General features: G+C 50.1%; 1 protein-coding gene across 1 annotated transcript in view; it reads left to right on the forward strand.

Moving 5' to 3' along the window:
- The window catches only part of LOC144219990 (complement C3 alpha chain-like), a 34,437-nt gene extending 21,140 nt beyond the window's left edge, over positions 1-13,297 (forward strand). The window contains exons 16-32 of the mRNA XM_077750131.1: positions 59-134; positions 425-584; positions 1,445-1,543; positions 4,386-4,542; positions 6,219-6,382; positions 7,199-7,357; positions 7,462-7,521; positions 7,637-7,727; positions 7,843-7,894; positions 9,158-9,245; positions 9,327-9,416; positions 11,004-11,109; positions 11,299-11,388; positions 11,567-11,650; positions 12,721-12,804; positions 12,895-13,030; positions 13,122-13,297. Coding sequence (XP_077606257.1) covers positions 59-134; positions 425-584; positions 1,445-1,543; positions 4,386-4,542; positions 6,219-6,382; positions 7,199-7,357; positions 7,462-7,521; positions 7,637-7,727; positions 7,843-7,894; positions 9,158-9,245; positions 9,327-9,416; positions 11,004-11,109; positions 11,299-11,388; positions 11,567-11,650; positions 12,721-12,804; positions 12,895-13,030; positions 13,122-13,263 — 1,838 coding nt within the window. The 3' untranslated portion in view covers positions 13,264-13,297. The remainder of the gene's footprint in view (positions 1-58; positions 135-424; positions 585-1,444; positions 1,544-4,385; positions 4,543-6,218; positions 6,383-7,198; positions 7,358-7,461; positions 7,522-7,636; positions 7,728-7,842; positions 7,895-9,157; positions 9,246-9,326; positions 9,417-11,003; positions 11,110-11,298; positions 11,389-11,566; positions 11,651-12,720; positions 12,805-12,894; positions 13,031-13,121) is intronic.
- The last annotated feature ends 3,905 nt before the right edge of the window (positions 13,298-17,202 follow it).

Genomic DNA, 17,202 nt, shown 5'->3' on the forward strand with positions numbered 1-17,202 from the left:
GGCTGGCCCACCCCCCCAGCTCAGCCCCGCTCATCTGGAGACCTCTGTCTCCCCGCAGGGTACTCCCAGCAGCTGGCCTTCAGACAAGACAACGCGGCTTTCTCGGCCTTCCTGAACCGGAAGCCCAGCACCTGGTGAGCGGTTCTGGCACCCCACAAACAGAGCGGCCTGGGGCGGTCCCAGAGGGTCTCGTCCAAACAGCCCTGTGCTCTGGACCCTCGGCCTGCAGAGACAAGGCGCCCACCCTGAGCTGCCAAGTGGCCAGCAGACATTAAGCGCCCCCTGTGGCGAGGCTGGGACCTGACTGGGGTGGGGGAGCTGGGTGAACCTGGTAGGCCCCGCCCCTCCCGTGCTCATTGGTTGATTGGAATGCCCGTCTCTGGATCCCGGAGGAGATTGGCTCACGCTTTGTGCCCGCCCACAGGCTGACAGCCTACGTGGTCAAGGTCTTCTCTCTGGCAGCCAACCTCATTGCCATCAACTCTCAGGTCCTCTGCGGGGCTGTCAAATGGCTGATCCTGGAGAAGCAGAAGCCTGACGGGGTCTTCCAGGAAGATGGGCCCGTAATTCACCAAGAAATGACTGTAAGAGGCAGGAAATATGGGCAGGCTGGGGGAGGGGTGCCTGGAGTTACAGGATAGACAGGAGAAAGGCTACCCCTTACTCTGTGAGTGTCACTTTCCCATTGCAGAGACCAGAGACCTTCAGAGGCTAGTGTAAAACCGAAGTCCCTCACAGCTATTGTTTTCCAAATGTGGTCCCCAGGCCAGCAACATCAGTATCACCTTCAAACTTGTTAGAAATGCATGTTCTCAAGCCGGACTCTTGAGGCAAGGAATCAGAATCTTCAGAGATGGTGCCTAGGAATCACAATAGCTACAAGCTCCCCTCCCCCCACGATGTGATGCTGATGCTTGCATAAGGTGGAGAACCACTGCCTTAGCCTGACCTCTCAGGCTTCTCCTACTCTCATCGACACACCATCTTTACTGCAAGGAGCCATCCTCTATCTCGCCATAGGGCCTTTGCACATGGGTTCTCATTGCCTGGCATGACACCCCCTATCATCCCCTAGGGAATCTTTCCAGACCTCCCCAACTGAGTCACACTCTACTGTCCATTCTCACGGCCACATCCACTACTCCTCCTGCACAGCACTCAACAATTTGTAATGATGTGCCTACTGGTGAGCCAACTGGTTCATGTCTGGCTCCCTAGATGGGGAGCACTGTGGGGGTGGGACTGGTGTCTGGTTCTCACCCACCATCTTATCCACAGCACCAGCAACGATTGTTGAATGAATGAATACTGAAGAGTGGGGCCCACCTAGGGAGACACTGAGGAGAGACTTGCCCCTGCCTTGACCTGCTGACCTACAGGGGGACTGGTCAGCAATGGGGGACACGCTGGTGATACTATCCTTGTTTCCTGCTTCCTGTTCTAGGGTGGCTTCCGGGAGAATGTGGAGAAGGATGTGTCCCTCACAGCTTTTGTTCTCATTGCGCTGCAAGAGGCTAAAGATTTTTGCAACGATCAGGTCAACGTAAGTGTCCGCCATCCTCTCCTTCCCCCCTCCCCTACCCAGGCACACCCATCTTAGAGGGTGAGGTGTTGCATTCAGGTGATTCCCAGTCCTCCCAGTGCAATAAAAGCCACCACAGCGGCCATAATACCCAGAATACCATAGTAATTCCCAGCATTTTTTGAGCAATTAGCTAAGATAGCTCTTCTAAGAGCTGCACCTGTTGAGTCCTATAATCCTTGTAAGAACCCAAGAGGTAGGGACTCTTATTATCCCCCCAAGTTACACAAGAGAAAACTGAGACACAAGGAGATCTAGGAATGGGTCCTTTCTGCCTGCTTTGCCGTGTGCAGAGACTTTCAGCCAGTTTCAACAAAAGCATCTCACCCTGCTTTCCCCATCACTGCTACTTGATCAGTGCATTGTACCTTGCTGCTTCCCTGAAGAAAAGGCACAACCCAGACCCAAGAACACATCAAGACTATTTTCTTAGTTTGGGAGATCTTAGGAATATTTCCAAGGGGCCCATGACACCAAAAAGGAAATGATTACAAATATTGTCTCTCTCATGGTTGTCTCTTTTTCCGCTGGTTTTGGTTCTGAGGCAGAGAAGCTTAGACGGGCTCCTGAAAGTCACTGTACTTGCTCCCTCTGCTTCTTCCTGGGGTTTGAGAATGGTTTGTTTGACCTTTAGCTTGCAAAGTTGGGGACCCTGGGGACTTACCTTCAGCCAGCTGCCTCTCCCTTCATTGGACTCGCATTAGATGGGAGCAGGCTGTTACCTTTAGGGCCTTATAGGGACCCAGGCTGTTCTGGGTCCAATAATTCCTCTTCCCCTGCCACCCAGCCTGCCTGGCAGAACTTGGCTGCCTTCCTTGGGGAAATAGCCATACCAAAGCTAGAGCTTTTAGATTCCTGTGGGTGGAAGGATTCTGATTGGCCCACCCAGGGTCTGGTGATCATACTTGGGCCAATCAGCTAAGGCCCAGAAGTAGCTCTTTCTGGGCAAATATGGTTGACTCCTCTGTGTCCAGGTGAATGAAAGACAGAAGTTTCTGCAAAAGTCATGGGTAGATGGAGGACAGGCAGCTGGACAGTGAAAGTATTAGTTTCTGCTACAAGGCAACAACTACATTTTCTTCTACAAAATGGCAACACTATACCTGAGTACAGCATAGGCTGTAGAACCAGAATGCTGGGACGCAGATCAAGAGTGTGGTGGGGGTGGGGCACCTGGGTGGCTCAGTTGGTTAAGCGTCAGACTTCGACTCAGGTCATGATCTCACAGTTCGTGGGTTCAAGCCCTCCGTCGGACTCTGTTCTGCAGCTCAGAGCCTGGAGCCTCCTTCAGATTCTGTATCTCCCTCTCTCTCTGACCCTCCCCTGCTTGCTCTCTCTCTCTCTCTTCTCTCTCTCTCTCTCAGAAACAAATAAAACATAAGAAAAAAGAGTGTGCTTTCACAGGGATCAGTCTGTGAAAGCCAACTGTTAAATTTCCCAGATGTTCAGAAGCTAGTGATTAAACACAATCATTCTTTTCTGTTAAATTATGGAAACTTACATTAGACTAAGCATTAAACATTAAAACCAAAGGTAACAGTCAAAACTCATCAATTCCTAATTGTTTTATTACTTTCCTTCATTATCTATGACAAATCTATCCATCTCAAGGTTATTTATGTACTTATATGGTGGAAATGCTGTCTAATTCTCTGCTACTGTCCACCTCCTCCCAACTGTGCATTCAGTGTCTCCATAGGGGTAGTTTGAAATTGCCATGGTAATTGTTACACCAAGAAATTTCTTAAACACTACATATTATGGGGCGCCTGGGTGCCTTAGTCGGTTAAGCGTCCGACTTTCACTTAGGTCCTGATCTCGCACTTCGTGGGTTCGAGCCCTGCTTCGGGCTCTGTGCTGACTGCCAGCTCAGAGCCTGGAGCCTGTTTCAGTCTGTGACTCCCTCTCTCTCTGATCCTCCCCTGCTCACGCTGTCTCTCTCTCTCTCTCCTAGAAATAAATAAAACATTAAAAAAAAAACCCACTACATATTATGTCTTCCTCCATCCCTCATTCTTCTGGGTCTCAATATTGCCAGCATGCAGTGGAGATGTTGAGAAATTAATGCCAACCCTATAGCATCCAAAGTTCATTGATTACCTGTGTAACTGCCATATAGTAAGTGTTAGTTATAAAACTGATGATCAGTTAAACGGTATTCCTAGTGGGGTCCTGAAGCTGGTTCATACTAACTCATGAGTGCCTATCTGCGACATCTATATTCCACTCCATGTTCAGGGCCATTACATTGGTAGCTTGAAATTGGTCATAGTGGGAGCATTTATACCACAGTAATTGGCGGTCAATAAGCCAGACTTCTGCCCCCATACACCGTGGAGAGCTGCTTAAACTGTTACCAAAACACCACTGGCTATATAAACTGTCGCAGGCACATCAAATTCACAGTGTCTAAAATGTCTGGAAAATCCAAAAGAAATAAAAGATCCAAGGGGTGCCTGGGTGGCTCAGTCAGTTAAGCGTCTGACTTCACCTCGGGTCATGATCGCATGGTTTGTGGGTTCAAGCCCCGCATCGGGCTCTGTGCTAACAGCTAGCTCAGAGCCTGGAGCCTGTTTCTGATTCTGTGTGTCTCTCTCTCCCTGACCCTCCCCTGCTCACGCTCTCTCTCTCTCATAAATAAATAAAACATTAAAAAATTAAAAAAAATAAAAGATCCAAAACAAATATATCCCAAGGACAAAAACCATCCTGGTACCTAGGAAGTGGCATTTATTTGATCCTTACCAGCTCTCTGTGGCAGCAATATCCACCTTACCAGAGAACCCAATCTTCTTTCTTACAGAGCCTGGAGCACAGCATCGGTAAGGCAGGAGATTATCTTGAAGCCCACTATAAGAACCTGCAGAGACCATATTCTGTGGCCATTGCTGGCTATGCCCTGGCCCAGTCAGGCAAGCTGGAGAATGACCTCCTCGAAAAATTTCTGAGCACAGCCAAAGGTGAGGGACAGGCTGGTGAAATAAAGAAGAATGCATGGCCAGCGTTTGGGGGTGGTCATCTTGAGCTGGAATGTGTGGCTCTTAGTTGCCCTGGGATGGGCAGCTTCAAGTTGAGCAGGAGTGGATAGTGCTAAGCCCTGCTTGGCAAATGGCTCTAAGATGTGAGAAGTCCTCACTGTAAGCTACACAAGAAGGTAGCATCATTCATTCAACAACAGTGTGTTGAGCACTTGCTGTGAGACAAGTGGCAAGGACGTGGGCTCTGATGTCAGACAGACCCATTTTCAAATCCCCCTCTGCCACATTCTCACTGTGTGCCTTTGTATCACTGACCTTCCCTGGACCCCATCTGAAGATGATATTTACATCATAGGTGGTTGAGAAGATTAAAGGAGTAATGTAAGCAGAAGGTCTAGAATAGAGTGAGAGCTCTATCACTGATGTTATCATCGTTATCTCAAGGGTAATTAGGATTAGATAAGATAATGCCATAGGGAATTTAACACAGTACCTAGCACATAGTGAACACTTAATCATTGGCTCAGGTGAATATACTGCATCAGTTTTGCACCACTCACTGACGTGACATATGTCAAGTAACACATAGGCTGAGGTAGTTTTGCATAATAGAAGTTTGTTATTGGTGGGCAGCTCTCCTCCAGACGCTCATGCAAGCATCCCGGCCTCTATCTTTTCATGGCTCTGCCACCCCAGGGTCCTTGGAATCTACTGCATCTAAGCAGAAGGGGAAACAGTCAGGTGGATTGTGCAAGGGAGGTAGACCAGACATGGAAGCGCCCCCTAACATTGCCAGTGTCCATTCCATCATCCAGAGCTCAGTCATGTAGACATACCTGCCTGCAAAGACATGTGGGCAATGTAATCCAACTCTGTGCCTAGGCAATGAAGGAACTTTTTTTTTTTAAATGTTTGTTTATTTTTGAAGGAGAGAGCACAAGCATGGGAGGGGCAGAAAGAGAGGGATACAGAGGATCCAAAGCTGGCTCTGAGGTGACAGCAGACAGCCTGACGTGGGGCTCAATCTCATGAATCTTGAGATCATGACCTGAGCCAAAGTCGGACACTCGATGGACTGAGCCACCCAGGTTCCCCAGAGGAGGAAATGCTTTTTAGTGACAATCTAGCTCTGCCACAAGTGCCTTCTTGGGCACTGGGGACATCACAGTGACCACAGCACAGCCCCTGCTGTTATGGCTCATGCTCCAGTGGAGGAAAGAAATGAGTTAATAGGTTACTATAGAGCATCATAGTGCTGGCACAGGACAGCACAGGATGTTTTGAGAGATAGAGGGAGGGCTTCGCCCATCTTGGGGTGCCATTGAAGCTGAATTGTGCAGGATGGGATTAACCAGGAATAGATGAGAAAAGGTGCTCCAAGTAGAGGGTACAGAATACCAAAAGGCCCAGGAAGTAAGAATGAGCATGGAAACTTTAGGGAATCTCCTGTAGATCAGTGGGAAATGAGAATTGAAATGGAGGAGTGACAGTTACTGAAAGAAGAGAGTGAGTCAGGAGCCGGCAGAGTGAGGGCCTTGGATGTCACTCAGGACACCTGAACACCAAGAACTCTATCCTGAGTCTTTTTCTGAGTTTTCTCTGAGGCATCTCCAGTGTGGACAGTGCAGTGAGCATGGGATTGGGGGTTCTCTCTACAGAAAGAACAAGGTGGGAAGAGCCTGGCAAGAAGCTCTACAGCGTGGAGGCCACATCCTATGCCCTCTTGGCCCTGTTGTTGCTCAAAGACTTTGACTCTGTACGTCCCGTCGTGAACTGGCTCAATGAGCAGAGATACTACGGAGGTGGCTATGGCTCCACGCAGGCAAGTGACCCCATGTCCCCCAGGCACCTGCATGCCTACCTCCTCTGGCCTCCCATGGCCTCCAAGAGAAGACGCTAAGACTAAGAGGGCAGCCCTTCTGTCCGCAAGCCAGAGTGGCTGGAGTGGATTTTTTGTTGTGAACCCACTGGTGGACTCTAGACTATATTCTGAATGTCTAAACTGTTTGAATCTACTGATATCTAGACCATGTTCTCAATTCCTCCAGGCTTCCAGTGTTAGCCCATAACTTCCTGCGGGTTCTAGACCATGTTCTTGGCTATTCTAGAGCATTATCGAAGCTCTCTGACCCTGGTTGGTGGATTCTAGAATATGGTTTTAATAATCTCGGGCTCCAATTTGACCCCTTTCATTCTGGCAAGCTATCAGTCACATTCCCAGTGTCCCTTTTGGATTCTGGATCATATGGTCAGTGTCTCTAGGCTCAACTTCATTCCTTTTTTTACAAATGAGTTCTAAACACATTTTCAATGACTCTAAACCCTTGTCTTAGACTCGCTCTGGGTGGTACTGGGCCATATTCTCAGTGTTGCTAGATTTTCCATCTTATGTCTGCAGTTCCTGGTGGATTCTAGGCCCCTTCTCAGTGTGGCCAAGCTCTTGGCTAAGCCTCTGTCTCTTGGAGAATGTCTCTAGGACATGTCCTCAGTGTCTTATCCTTATCTTTCTGGGGTAGGGGTTCCTACACTATTGTCTCATTACCCCCCTCCCTCTGACATGAGTCTCTTCCTTCCTCAGTGGGTTCAAACCACTTTCTCAGTCTCCTGGCTCACCTTCATTCTTTCTCATGGGTTCTAGGCCACCTTCATGGTGTTCCAAGCCTTGGCCCAATACCAGAAGGATGTCCCTGACCACAGGGACCTGAACCTGGATGTATCCATTGACCTACCCAGCCGCAGCTCTGCCATCAAGTACACCATCCTCTGGGAATCTGCTAGCCTCCAGCGGTCAGCAGAGGTACAACTGTGTAGCCAAACCCTTGCTGTCCCCCTCCACACCAGCCAGGGTTTCCCGGAAGGCTGGTTCCCAACACCTCTCTCCTCTCTCCTTCCTCCCTGCAGACCAAGATAAATGAGGACTTTGTAGTAACAGCTAAGGGAAAAGGACAAGGCACCTTGTCGGTAAGGAACAGGAACACACACCGGCTTGGCCCACCTTCTCTTGCATCTCTGGCCCAGAGGGACCATCTTTTCAACTCAAGTGGGCTGACACGTCATCGCCCTGCTGTCTCACCAGGTGGTGACAATGTACCATGCCAAGCTCAAAGTCAAACACACCTGTAAGAAGTTTGACCTCAGGGTGGATATACGACGAGCTTCTAAAGATGGTAAAAGAGTAAAGACCCTACATGTGACCCTTCCCCCACCCTCATTCTCGTCTGCCCCCTTCCTGCATTGGGACCCAGGGACACCCCCTCCCATTTTCTGTCTCTGTGTTTCTAGTCAAGAGGCCTCAGGGAGCCCTGGACACCATGATCCTTGACATCTGTACCAGGTAAGTGAGGGATCACTGGGGGTCATTCCTCTGTCGATAGCAAGACTTCTCCTTTCCAAGACCTAATCTTTTCTAAGAGTGCATTTGCATCGGTGTTGTCTGAAGTGGATATCCAGGAGGTGGATACCCCAGGCAGTCCCCAGCCTGCATGGCACCGGAGACTAGCGTCGGCCACATAAGCTGAAACGATACAAGCAATCCTAACAAATCAATGGGAGAGTTACAATTGTTCCATGACCTTTAGAGCATTTATCACAACCTCAAAAACTCTCATCCTGCCAGTTAGAAAGGTACAGAGAAATGAAAATTACAGGAACATGAGAATTTGCTTACTATGCTGTCAATTAAAACATCAGAACACGGAGATACGAGTAATATTTTGTTCTCCTTTGTAAAACACTTACCAAAGTACTGTGCTTCTTCCTTCTGTTTGTATCACTTGGGATAAGGACGGAGCAAGCACTTTTCCTGCGCCAGTGAATTGTCATGCTCCCATCTAACTTACACCAGCTTCTGACATCTAATCTTTTGAGCTGTCAATGTCACAAGGCAGCCAGTCTCTCCAGTGGCAGCAAGGGTGACATTCACACAGTCTGCTGTTTCTTCTCTAACTCCGTTTATGTGCTATTCAAATTTTACCTCCAGCGTCTTCATTTCACTGCTGTGCTTCATCTTGGCTGGCCATTTCCCTCTGCCAGCTGACCAATTTTGTAAAGTGTCATATGGCTTTATTCCTGGGTATAAGGAAGTGCCACTACCACAGGCCTTGCTGTCTGTGCATGAACTGCATAGGCTGCTCAGTGACCCATCACACACACTTTGAAAGACATGACGGGATTGGTCACTGACTGTGATGTGCGTCAAGAGCTGGAGACAAGATTTGTATTTCTACTTTATGCAATTACAACCCCCGTAACCTGGTGCTGGGGACCTGGCGTTTTGAGCTAGACATTGGTACCATTTTCTTGTCTTTATTTTATGGAAGAACTAAGGCATGGAGAGGTCAAGTGACGTATCAAATGCCATATGAAGCTGGGATTTGAACCCATGCAATGGGCTTCAGAGCCTGATATTAGTCACCTTGACCATGACACTGCATTTCCTTTATTCCCTTTGGGGGATGTTTCCTGCAATCTAATATCCTTCTGTCCTCTGTGTGGGAGCCAGGAACCCCAGTCTCTGTTCAGACCCCCTTGTCCAGACACTGACCCCCAGGCCTGACCCTATCCTTGGCCCCAACTGTCCTCTCCCTTCCCTATTCAGGTACCTGGGAGACAAGGATGCTACCATGTCAATCCTGGATATATCCATGATGACTGGCTTTTCTCCTGACACTGGTGACCTTGACCTGGTATGAAGGGCTTGGCCTTGGGGGCTGGCATCTGTGGGCAGAGGCCTCAGGAGGATTTTCACAAGTCCTACCTTTCCCCAGTTGAGCAATGGCATCGACAGATACATCTCTAAATATGAGATGAACAAGGCCTTTTCCAATAAGAACACCCTCATCATCTACCTGGACAAGGTAAGGCTTCCTTTTGGGACTTGATCTCCAGTAGGCTGGCCTCCCTCTGGTCACATCAGGCCCGGGCTAGGGGATGTGGGGTCTGGTGTGTCTGGGTGATGGAGGAAGGGGCATATAAAATAAGGTGGTCAATGAAGGTCATGTCATGTTTTCTAAGCAGCTCACCTTGTGACCATTCTCGTTCCAACCTCATATAACACTTCCTCCACCTTCTCATCAGAGTCCTAAACAACCATTGAAAAGAGCCATTTGGATTTAAAAACTAAAGTGCTCAGAGCTTAAAAGCATTCTCCTTGCTCCACACCCCCTGGCATTTCTCTCCTTTTCATATTTGCTCTCCATCTGAACTTCTCTCCCTGCCTTCCTCTCTAACATAGACTTGAGCTTCCTCCTCTCCCCTACTTACACCTGCCCATTTTCCTATCCTCATATGCCCCCTGCTAACTCCCAATAGGCCCCAAGGCCCCTCACCCCATATTAGTCAGCAGAAGTAACACTGGCTGCTGTAATAAACCTCCTGAGAATATGAGGGTCCCAACACAAGAGTGTTGTGTTTCCCACTCAGGTAAAGTCCAGTTGGGAGGCTATGGAAAGGGTTTTCTGCTCCACACAGTCGCTCAGGGATCCGTGCACGTTCCTTCTTGGGGCTCCTCAATGCCTAGGATCTTAGAGTCCTCTGCTGGACCCCCTCCTTTCTAGAAGAAAAGAGGATTGTGCATGAGCTGGGGTTTCAACCTTACAGGGAAATCGCAGAGCTGTAAAACGCAGTTTCCAAATACACCTGTCTATCACGTATACATATATATGCCTATGTATTTCTGCTTCTCTCTCTTTCTTTGTCTTTATTTTTTCAGGTTAAATGAGATGTCATTTACATATAACATTATTATAAGTTTAAGGTATATGATGTAATGATTCGATGTAGATGCATATTAGGAAATGGCCATCACCATAAGTTTACTTAACAAATCTATTACTTCACCTAGTTTTAAAGTGTGTGTGTGTGTGTGTGTGTGTGTGTGTGTGTGTGATGAGAACTTTTAAGATCTACCCGCTCAAAAAGTTTTTTTTAATTTTTAAATGTTTATTTATTTTGAGAGAGAGGAAGAACACAAGCAGGGGAGGGGCAGAAAGAAGGAGAGACAGAATCCCAAGCAGGCTCCGAGCTGTCAGCCCTGAGCCTGATGTGAGACTCAAACTCATGACCCCGTGACATCATGACCTGATCTGAGATAAAGAGTCAGATATTTAACCAACTATGCCCTCCTGGTTCCAACCCTCAAGAAGAATTCATACTGTTAACTATGGGTGTTTTTATGGGCAGAGATAGCAGTCCGATGGCCAGAACTCCATCACACGACCACACTGAACTAGGAAAGGAAGCTGACAGGTATAATCTAGCTGCGAGCCTTGGAGAAACAGGAAATGGATGTGTTGAAGTGCTCATAAATCTTTTGCTAGAGACTCCTGCTCCCTACCCGTATCCCATCTTGCTCCTCCAGTTTCTCCACCACTGCTCCAACCTCTAGTACCCTATGCTGGGCTCCATTCCGTGTACCCCACTGACCAGCATCCTCCTTCCCCCAGATCTCACATGAGCAAGAGGACTGTCTGACCTTCAAAGTGCACCAGTATTTCAACGTGGGCCTTATCCAGCCCGGGTCGGTCAAGGTGTACTCCTACTACAACCTGGGTGAGCAGCCCCCCTAGGGCCAGGGGGGCCTGGGGATCCAGGGATTCTGTGAAGCGGGGGTCTGAGGGTCCCAGGGTTGGGGACCTGGCCTCTCCAGGTCTGAGGGACTGCAGTTGGGAACCCGAGCCCCCTGGGTCTCTGGGCTGGAGGCCCCAGCCCTCTGACACCTCCCTGCCACTCTGCCCACAGATGAGAATTGCATCCGGTTCTACCACCCAAACAAAGAAGACGGTTTACTGAGCAAGCTCTGTCACAAGGACATGTGCCGCTGTGCTGAGGGTGGGTGCAAAGGAGCCAGGAAGGGGTGGACACCCTCCCCGGATCCTCCTCCCATGGGGGTGGCCCGAGTGGGCTCTGAGCCCACACCCAGTGCACAGCCAGAGGGATGGGCCCAGGGGTGGCGGGTCCTGGACAAGACGTGTGATGAAAGCATGTCCCCCACTCATCCACCGCGCAGAGAACTGCTTCATGCACCAGGTGGATGAAAAGATCACCCTGGACGAGCGTCTGGACAAGGCCTGTGAGCCAGGAGTCGACTACGGTGAGTGGACGCGTGTGTGAGCAACACTACGTGGGGCCGTGGTTGTGTGAGTGACTGGCTGTAAGTGCCCATGGGNCCCGAGCCCCCTGGGTCTCTGGGCTGGAGGCCCCAGCCCTCTGACACCTCCCTGCCACTCTGCCCACAGATGAGAATTGCATCCGGTTCTACCACCCAAACAAAGAAGACGGTTTACTGAGCAAGCTCTGTCACAAGGACATGTGCCGCTGTGCTGAGGGTGGGTGCAAAGGAGCCAGGAAGGGGTGGACACCCCCCCCGGATCCTCCTCCCATGGGGGTGGCCCGAGTGGGCTCTGAGCCCACACCCAGTGCACAGCCAGAGGGATGGGCCCAGGGGTGGCGGGTCCTGGACAAGACGTGTGATGAAAGCATGTCCCCCACTCATCCACCGCGCAGAGAACTGCTTCATGCACCAGGTGGATGAAAAGATCACCCTGGACGAGCGTCTGGACAAGGCCTGTGAGCCAGGAGTCGACTACGGTGAGTGGACGCGTGTGTGAGCAACACTACGTGGGGCCGTGGTTGTGTGAGTGACTGGCTGTAAGTGCCCATGGGTGCGTGGGGCTATACTTCAGATTGTAGTTGTGGATGGTGTGTGTGTGTGTGTGTGTGTGAGCGCACGTGTGTAAATGTGTTGTGAGGGGCCATGATTGCATGGGGATCCATGGTAATGAGTGGGCTGGGTGTGTGCAAGTGTGTGAGTAGACATGGTCGTATGCACAGTGGTGTGTGTGACATTGTAGTTGTGCCGAACCATGGAGAGATGAGACAGTGGTTGCGGGTGACAGTGGATGGGAGGTTATGCCTAGGACTCCCCGTGTGGGTGACTGTGAGGGTGCACGTGGCTGTGTGTGTGGCTGTGTGAGATGGTGGTTGTAGGACCATGCGTGGTGGGTGTGTTACTTGGGGGCAGGGACTGGGGCACGTCTGGCTGTGACCCTGCGTGTATCTGCTTCGAGACACCGTATGGCCAGGTGCGCTTGCAGGTGAGGGTGCCCCACAGCCACCCTTGCCTGTGACCCCCCGCCGTGCTTCCCCTCCTCCCCCCATCAGTGTACAAGACCCGGCTTCTCAAGAAGGAGCTGTCAGAAGACTTTGACGATTACATAATGGTCATCGAGCAGGTCATCAAATCAGGTCAGCTCTGCAGTCCATCTTCTGTCTTCCACTTCCTTCTTGCTGGGTCCCTCCCTTCCCCCATTCAGCATCCCTGTCCCTCCCATCCAGGCTCTGATGAGGTGCAGCCTGGACAGGAACGCAGGTTCATCAGCCACATCAAGTGCAGAGAAGCCCTGAGGCTGCAGGAAGGGAAACACTACCTCATGTGGGGCCTCTCTGCCGACCTGTGGGGAGAGAAACCCAAGTGAGTGCCCGCCCTGTGCATGGCCCCCACGGTGGGTCACCCCATCCTATGCTTCCCCTGCCATGCTCCTCACCTGCCTCCCTCCCCCCAGAATCAAGTACATCATCGGGAAGGACACCTGGGTGGAGCTGTGGCCAGAGGCCGACGAATGCCAAGATGAGGAGAATGAGAAGCAGTGCCAAGACCTGGCCAACTTCACTGAGAACATGGTTGTCTTTGGCTGTCCCAACTGACCCCCCAGAGCCCCCCAATAAAGCTTCACTTAGAGTTCACGTGTCTCTGAAATTTGGGAGGTCTTAGAGAGGGAAAGAGGCAGCTGTGATCCCCTGCCCACTCCCCTGCAACTCGGCTCCATCCGCAGGAAGACCTACCTGATGCCCACCCCTTCCTTCCTGTGGACCACCCGCAACTTTGCTTCCTCCCCCAGGGGGCACGTGTCCCCCTGCACCTGCACATAGTCTGAAGAGAGCCTGCATCTTCCCTTGAGCGCTTGCCTACTTGCTTTCTTTCCACCTGCATCCTCACATGTGTGTTCTCTGTCTCTTCATCAGGGTCCTCACCAGTACCTTTACCTACATCCTTCTGATCCACTGTGTTGATACCAGCATCCTCACATGCTTTACCTGCTCCCCAACAGCTACACTACTCGTGAGGGCTCCAGAGTCCTCCCCTCCACACCATCATAGCCACCTGGATCCTCCCCTCCTCTCCTTCATCACCACCTGGACCCTCTGCCTCCTCAGCTTCATCCCCACCTGGATCCTTCCCTTCTCACCTTCATTCCCACATGTATCTTCCATCTTTTCATCTTCATCCTCACCCGGATCCTCCCCTCCTCACCTTACTCCCCACCTGTATCCTCTGTGTCCTCACCTTCATTCCCACCTGGATCCTCCCCTCCTTGCCTTCATCCCCACTTGGACCCTCAGCCTCCTCACCTGGATCCTCCCTTCCTCACCTTCATCCCCTCCTGGACCCTCTCTTCCTCACATTCATGCACACCTGGACCCTCTGCGTCCTCACCTTCATCCTTACCTGGATTCTCCCCTCCTCTCCTTCATTTTCCCCTGGATCCTCCCCTCCTCACCTTCAATCCTACCTGGATCCTCCCCTCCTCACCTTCATCTCCACCTGAAACGTCCCTTCCTCACCTTCATCTCCACCTGGAGCCTCCTCTCCTCACCTTCAACCCCACCTGTATCCTCCACCTCCTCACCTTCACCTCCACCTATTCTCACCTTCTCCCCACTTGCCCCTCAACTGTAGGGCTTGTGCAACTCCATTTGGTACTTTGCCTCCATTCCACGGGTCTGTGCGCAGGAGGGGGCGTTAATGGACAGGCTAAGGGAAGTTTCCACTGGAGATAAGAGTGAGCCACAGAGGGGAAGGCTTGAGTCAGAGATTTGGCAGAGTGCGGTGCAGAGGGGCTATGTGGTCACAGCATCACCAGAGCTGCATGGGGGCAGCAGCCACAGGCAAATGGTTTCACTGGCTGCCTAGAGGACCTTGGCCCCTGGATGCCTCTTCTGATTAATAACACCACTGGTACCTCTAGGTCTATCGAGGGTGGGATCCATTTTCTGGACTAGATGAGGTCATCATGGGAAAAGTTCTGAGACTGGCAGTCACCCATTTCCCCTAAGACCCCCAGTTTCTGTAAACGCCATCTCCCATGCCCAGGAATATGGGGGGAAATACACTCACAGCCACCCCTGCTCCCTCCAGTCCCTGGTAGGCAGGCACCTCTGTCAAGAGGAGAAAATCTCACCACTCACCAGGTGTCCCAGCCGAACTCTGGCAGGATGCCTGCCTGCCCGCTTTTATGTCCTTCTTGTCATGTTTCTTCATGCTGATTTCCCGTTTCTTCTGCCCTAGTATTCATTTTGTTCCTTTTTTTTTTTTTTTAAACACATCAGATATTGTTTTGTTTGGCCACCTGTGGTTCCAGACTGTGAATGGTACAGACATGATCTCTGAAACTCACATTCTAAAGACAGCGTGGAGTTGATATCAGACAGTTAAGGTGTCCAAAAAGGAAAGGAGAACAAGGCAACACAAGAAAACCTGCTACTTTGGGCTACCACTATTATTTAGATCAAATAATGGTCATGTGATGTGTCAACCTAGCTAGGCTATGGTTTAGTCAAACACCTGTCTACATGCTGCTGCGTACGTAGATCTTAGATGTGATTCACACCTGCAATCATTTGACTTTCACATTACCCTTGATAATTTTGGTGGGCCTCGTCCAATCCGTTGAAGGGCCAAAGAGGAAACAAAAATAAGTTTTCTGAGGCTGAAGGAATTTGAGATAGCAGCATAAAAATTCTGAGTTTCTAGCCTTTAACCTCAAAACTGTAACTTCAAATTTAAATGAATCGCCAGTCTGCTAGCTTGTCTCGTGGATTTTGGACTTGCTAAACCCCATAGTCACATGAGCCAATTCCTTAAAATATATATATACATAGTGTGTGTGTGTGTGTGTGTGCGTGCATCCAGATCCTCAATAGATAGATAGATAGATAGATAGATAGATAGATAGTAGATACATAGATATACAGATGATTTATAGTAGGAAGTAGATAAATGGATGGATTTATGGATGGATGCCTGGATGGATGTGGATGGATGGATGGATGGATGGATGGATGGATGGATGGACAAATGGGTGGATGATGGATGCCTGGATGGATGTGGATAGATGGACGGATAGAGTGGAGATATGTTACTGCTTCTTTCCCTGGAGAGCCCTGATTAATCCAGATGTTCAGGGAATACAGGGATACCTTCTGGGAGGAGGGAGTTCTTGAGCCAAGACAGAGATGACAGGGGAAGCCAGCCATGGAGGATCTGGAAAAGATTGTTCCAGATGGAGGAAACAGTATGTGCAAAGGCCCCAAGATGCCTGGGGTCAAGTGAGCATTGGAGTATGGACTTTAAGATAGTGAAGACCATTTAGTGTCTGCTCTGGGCACTCAGGGGAAGGCCCACTTTTTATACCAGGAGCCAGATAGTAAATATCTTAAGCTTTGAGGGCCAAGACAAAATTGAGGAGATAATGAAGGAACTTATAAAACAAGAGAGGAAACTTGTGCCCCGCCATGCCTTCTTTATGAGGGGTGGGCCACCCCGGGTGGGGGGGGCATCTTTTGGCTCAGTTGCTGGTGCCATTTCTCTCCATGATAAGTGATTCATCCGGCGGTGCAGTTTGGAGGTCCAGGCAGGTGGAGGCAGTAAGGGGGGGACACCAAGGTCAGTTTCTCTCTGATCCAGTGACACCCAGATCCCAGCCAACCTTTCCATCCCAAGGTCTAGTTTCTCTTCTGGATGAGCTGCTCAAAGGCAAGGCGGCTTGTTGAGTCACCAACCCCCAGAATGAGATTCATTGACTCAGTGCCCTGTAGATACCAACACAGGATACTCCTGCATGTAGGTGGCAGCCAGTATGACCAGCACAGGGCATGGAAGTGGTGAGATCTTGGCTGTCAGTCAGGAAGTGGGGAACAGGCAGACAGGGACGCCCTGGCAGGTATCTGCAGCTCACTAAAGTGCCTTACCCTGAGAGCCTCTCCTGTGCAGACAGAGGGGGACGGCCGGATTCGGCCCACAAGGTGGAAGGTGCAAACCCCTGTGCACTCCATGGGGAGCCATTGCAAGATTTTAAGCAGGGAAGAGATGAAGGCTGATTATGCGTTTAGAAAGCTGATGGTAACAATTCCAATCCCAGCTATATATACCCAAAACATGGAATGTGCGAGCATGCTCATAGCAGCACCTTGTCCAGTAGCCAAAAGGTGGAAGCAACTGAAGCATCCCTCAGTGCATGAATGGGTAAGCAAACTGGGATGTGAACATACACTAGCACATTCCTCAGCCCTAACAAGGAAGGACCTGGGTGAAACCTGAAAACATACTCAGTGAAGGAAGCCAGACACAAAGGACCACATATTGTGTATTTCCACCTTCATGAAATATTTGAACTATTCAGGACAGGTAACTCCATAGAGGAGGAAAGCTGACTAGTGGTTGCCAAGAGCTGGGAGGCCTGGGGGATGGGGAGTGCTTTATAGGTATGGGCTTACCTTTTGAGGCACTGAAAATGTCTGGGGACCAGAGTTGTCTGACTTTGGAAATGTCCTAAATGCCGCTGAACTGCTTACTTTAAAATGGTT

Source organism: Crocuta crocuta, unplaced genomic scaffold (assembly GCF_008692635.1).
Source record: "Crocuta crocuta isolate KB4526 unplaced genomic scaffold, BGI_CrCroc_1.0 scaffold110, whole genome shotgun sequence".
NCBI classification, from domain to species: Eukaryota; Metazoa; Chordata; class Mammalia; order Carnivora; family Hyaenidae; genus Crocuta; species Crocuta crocuta.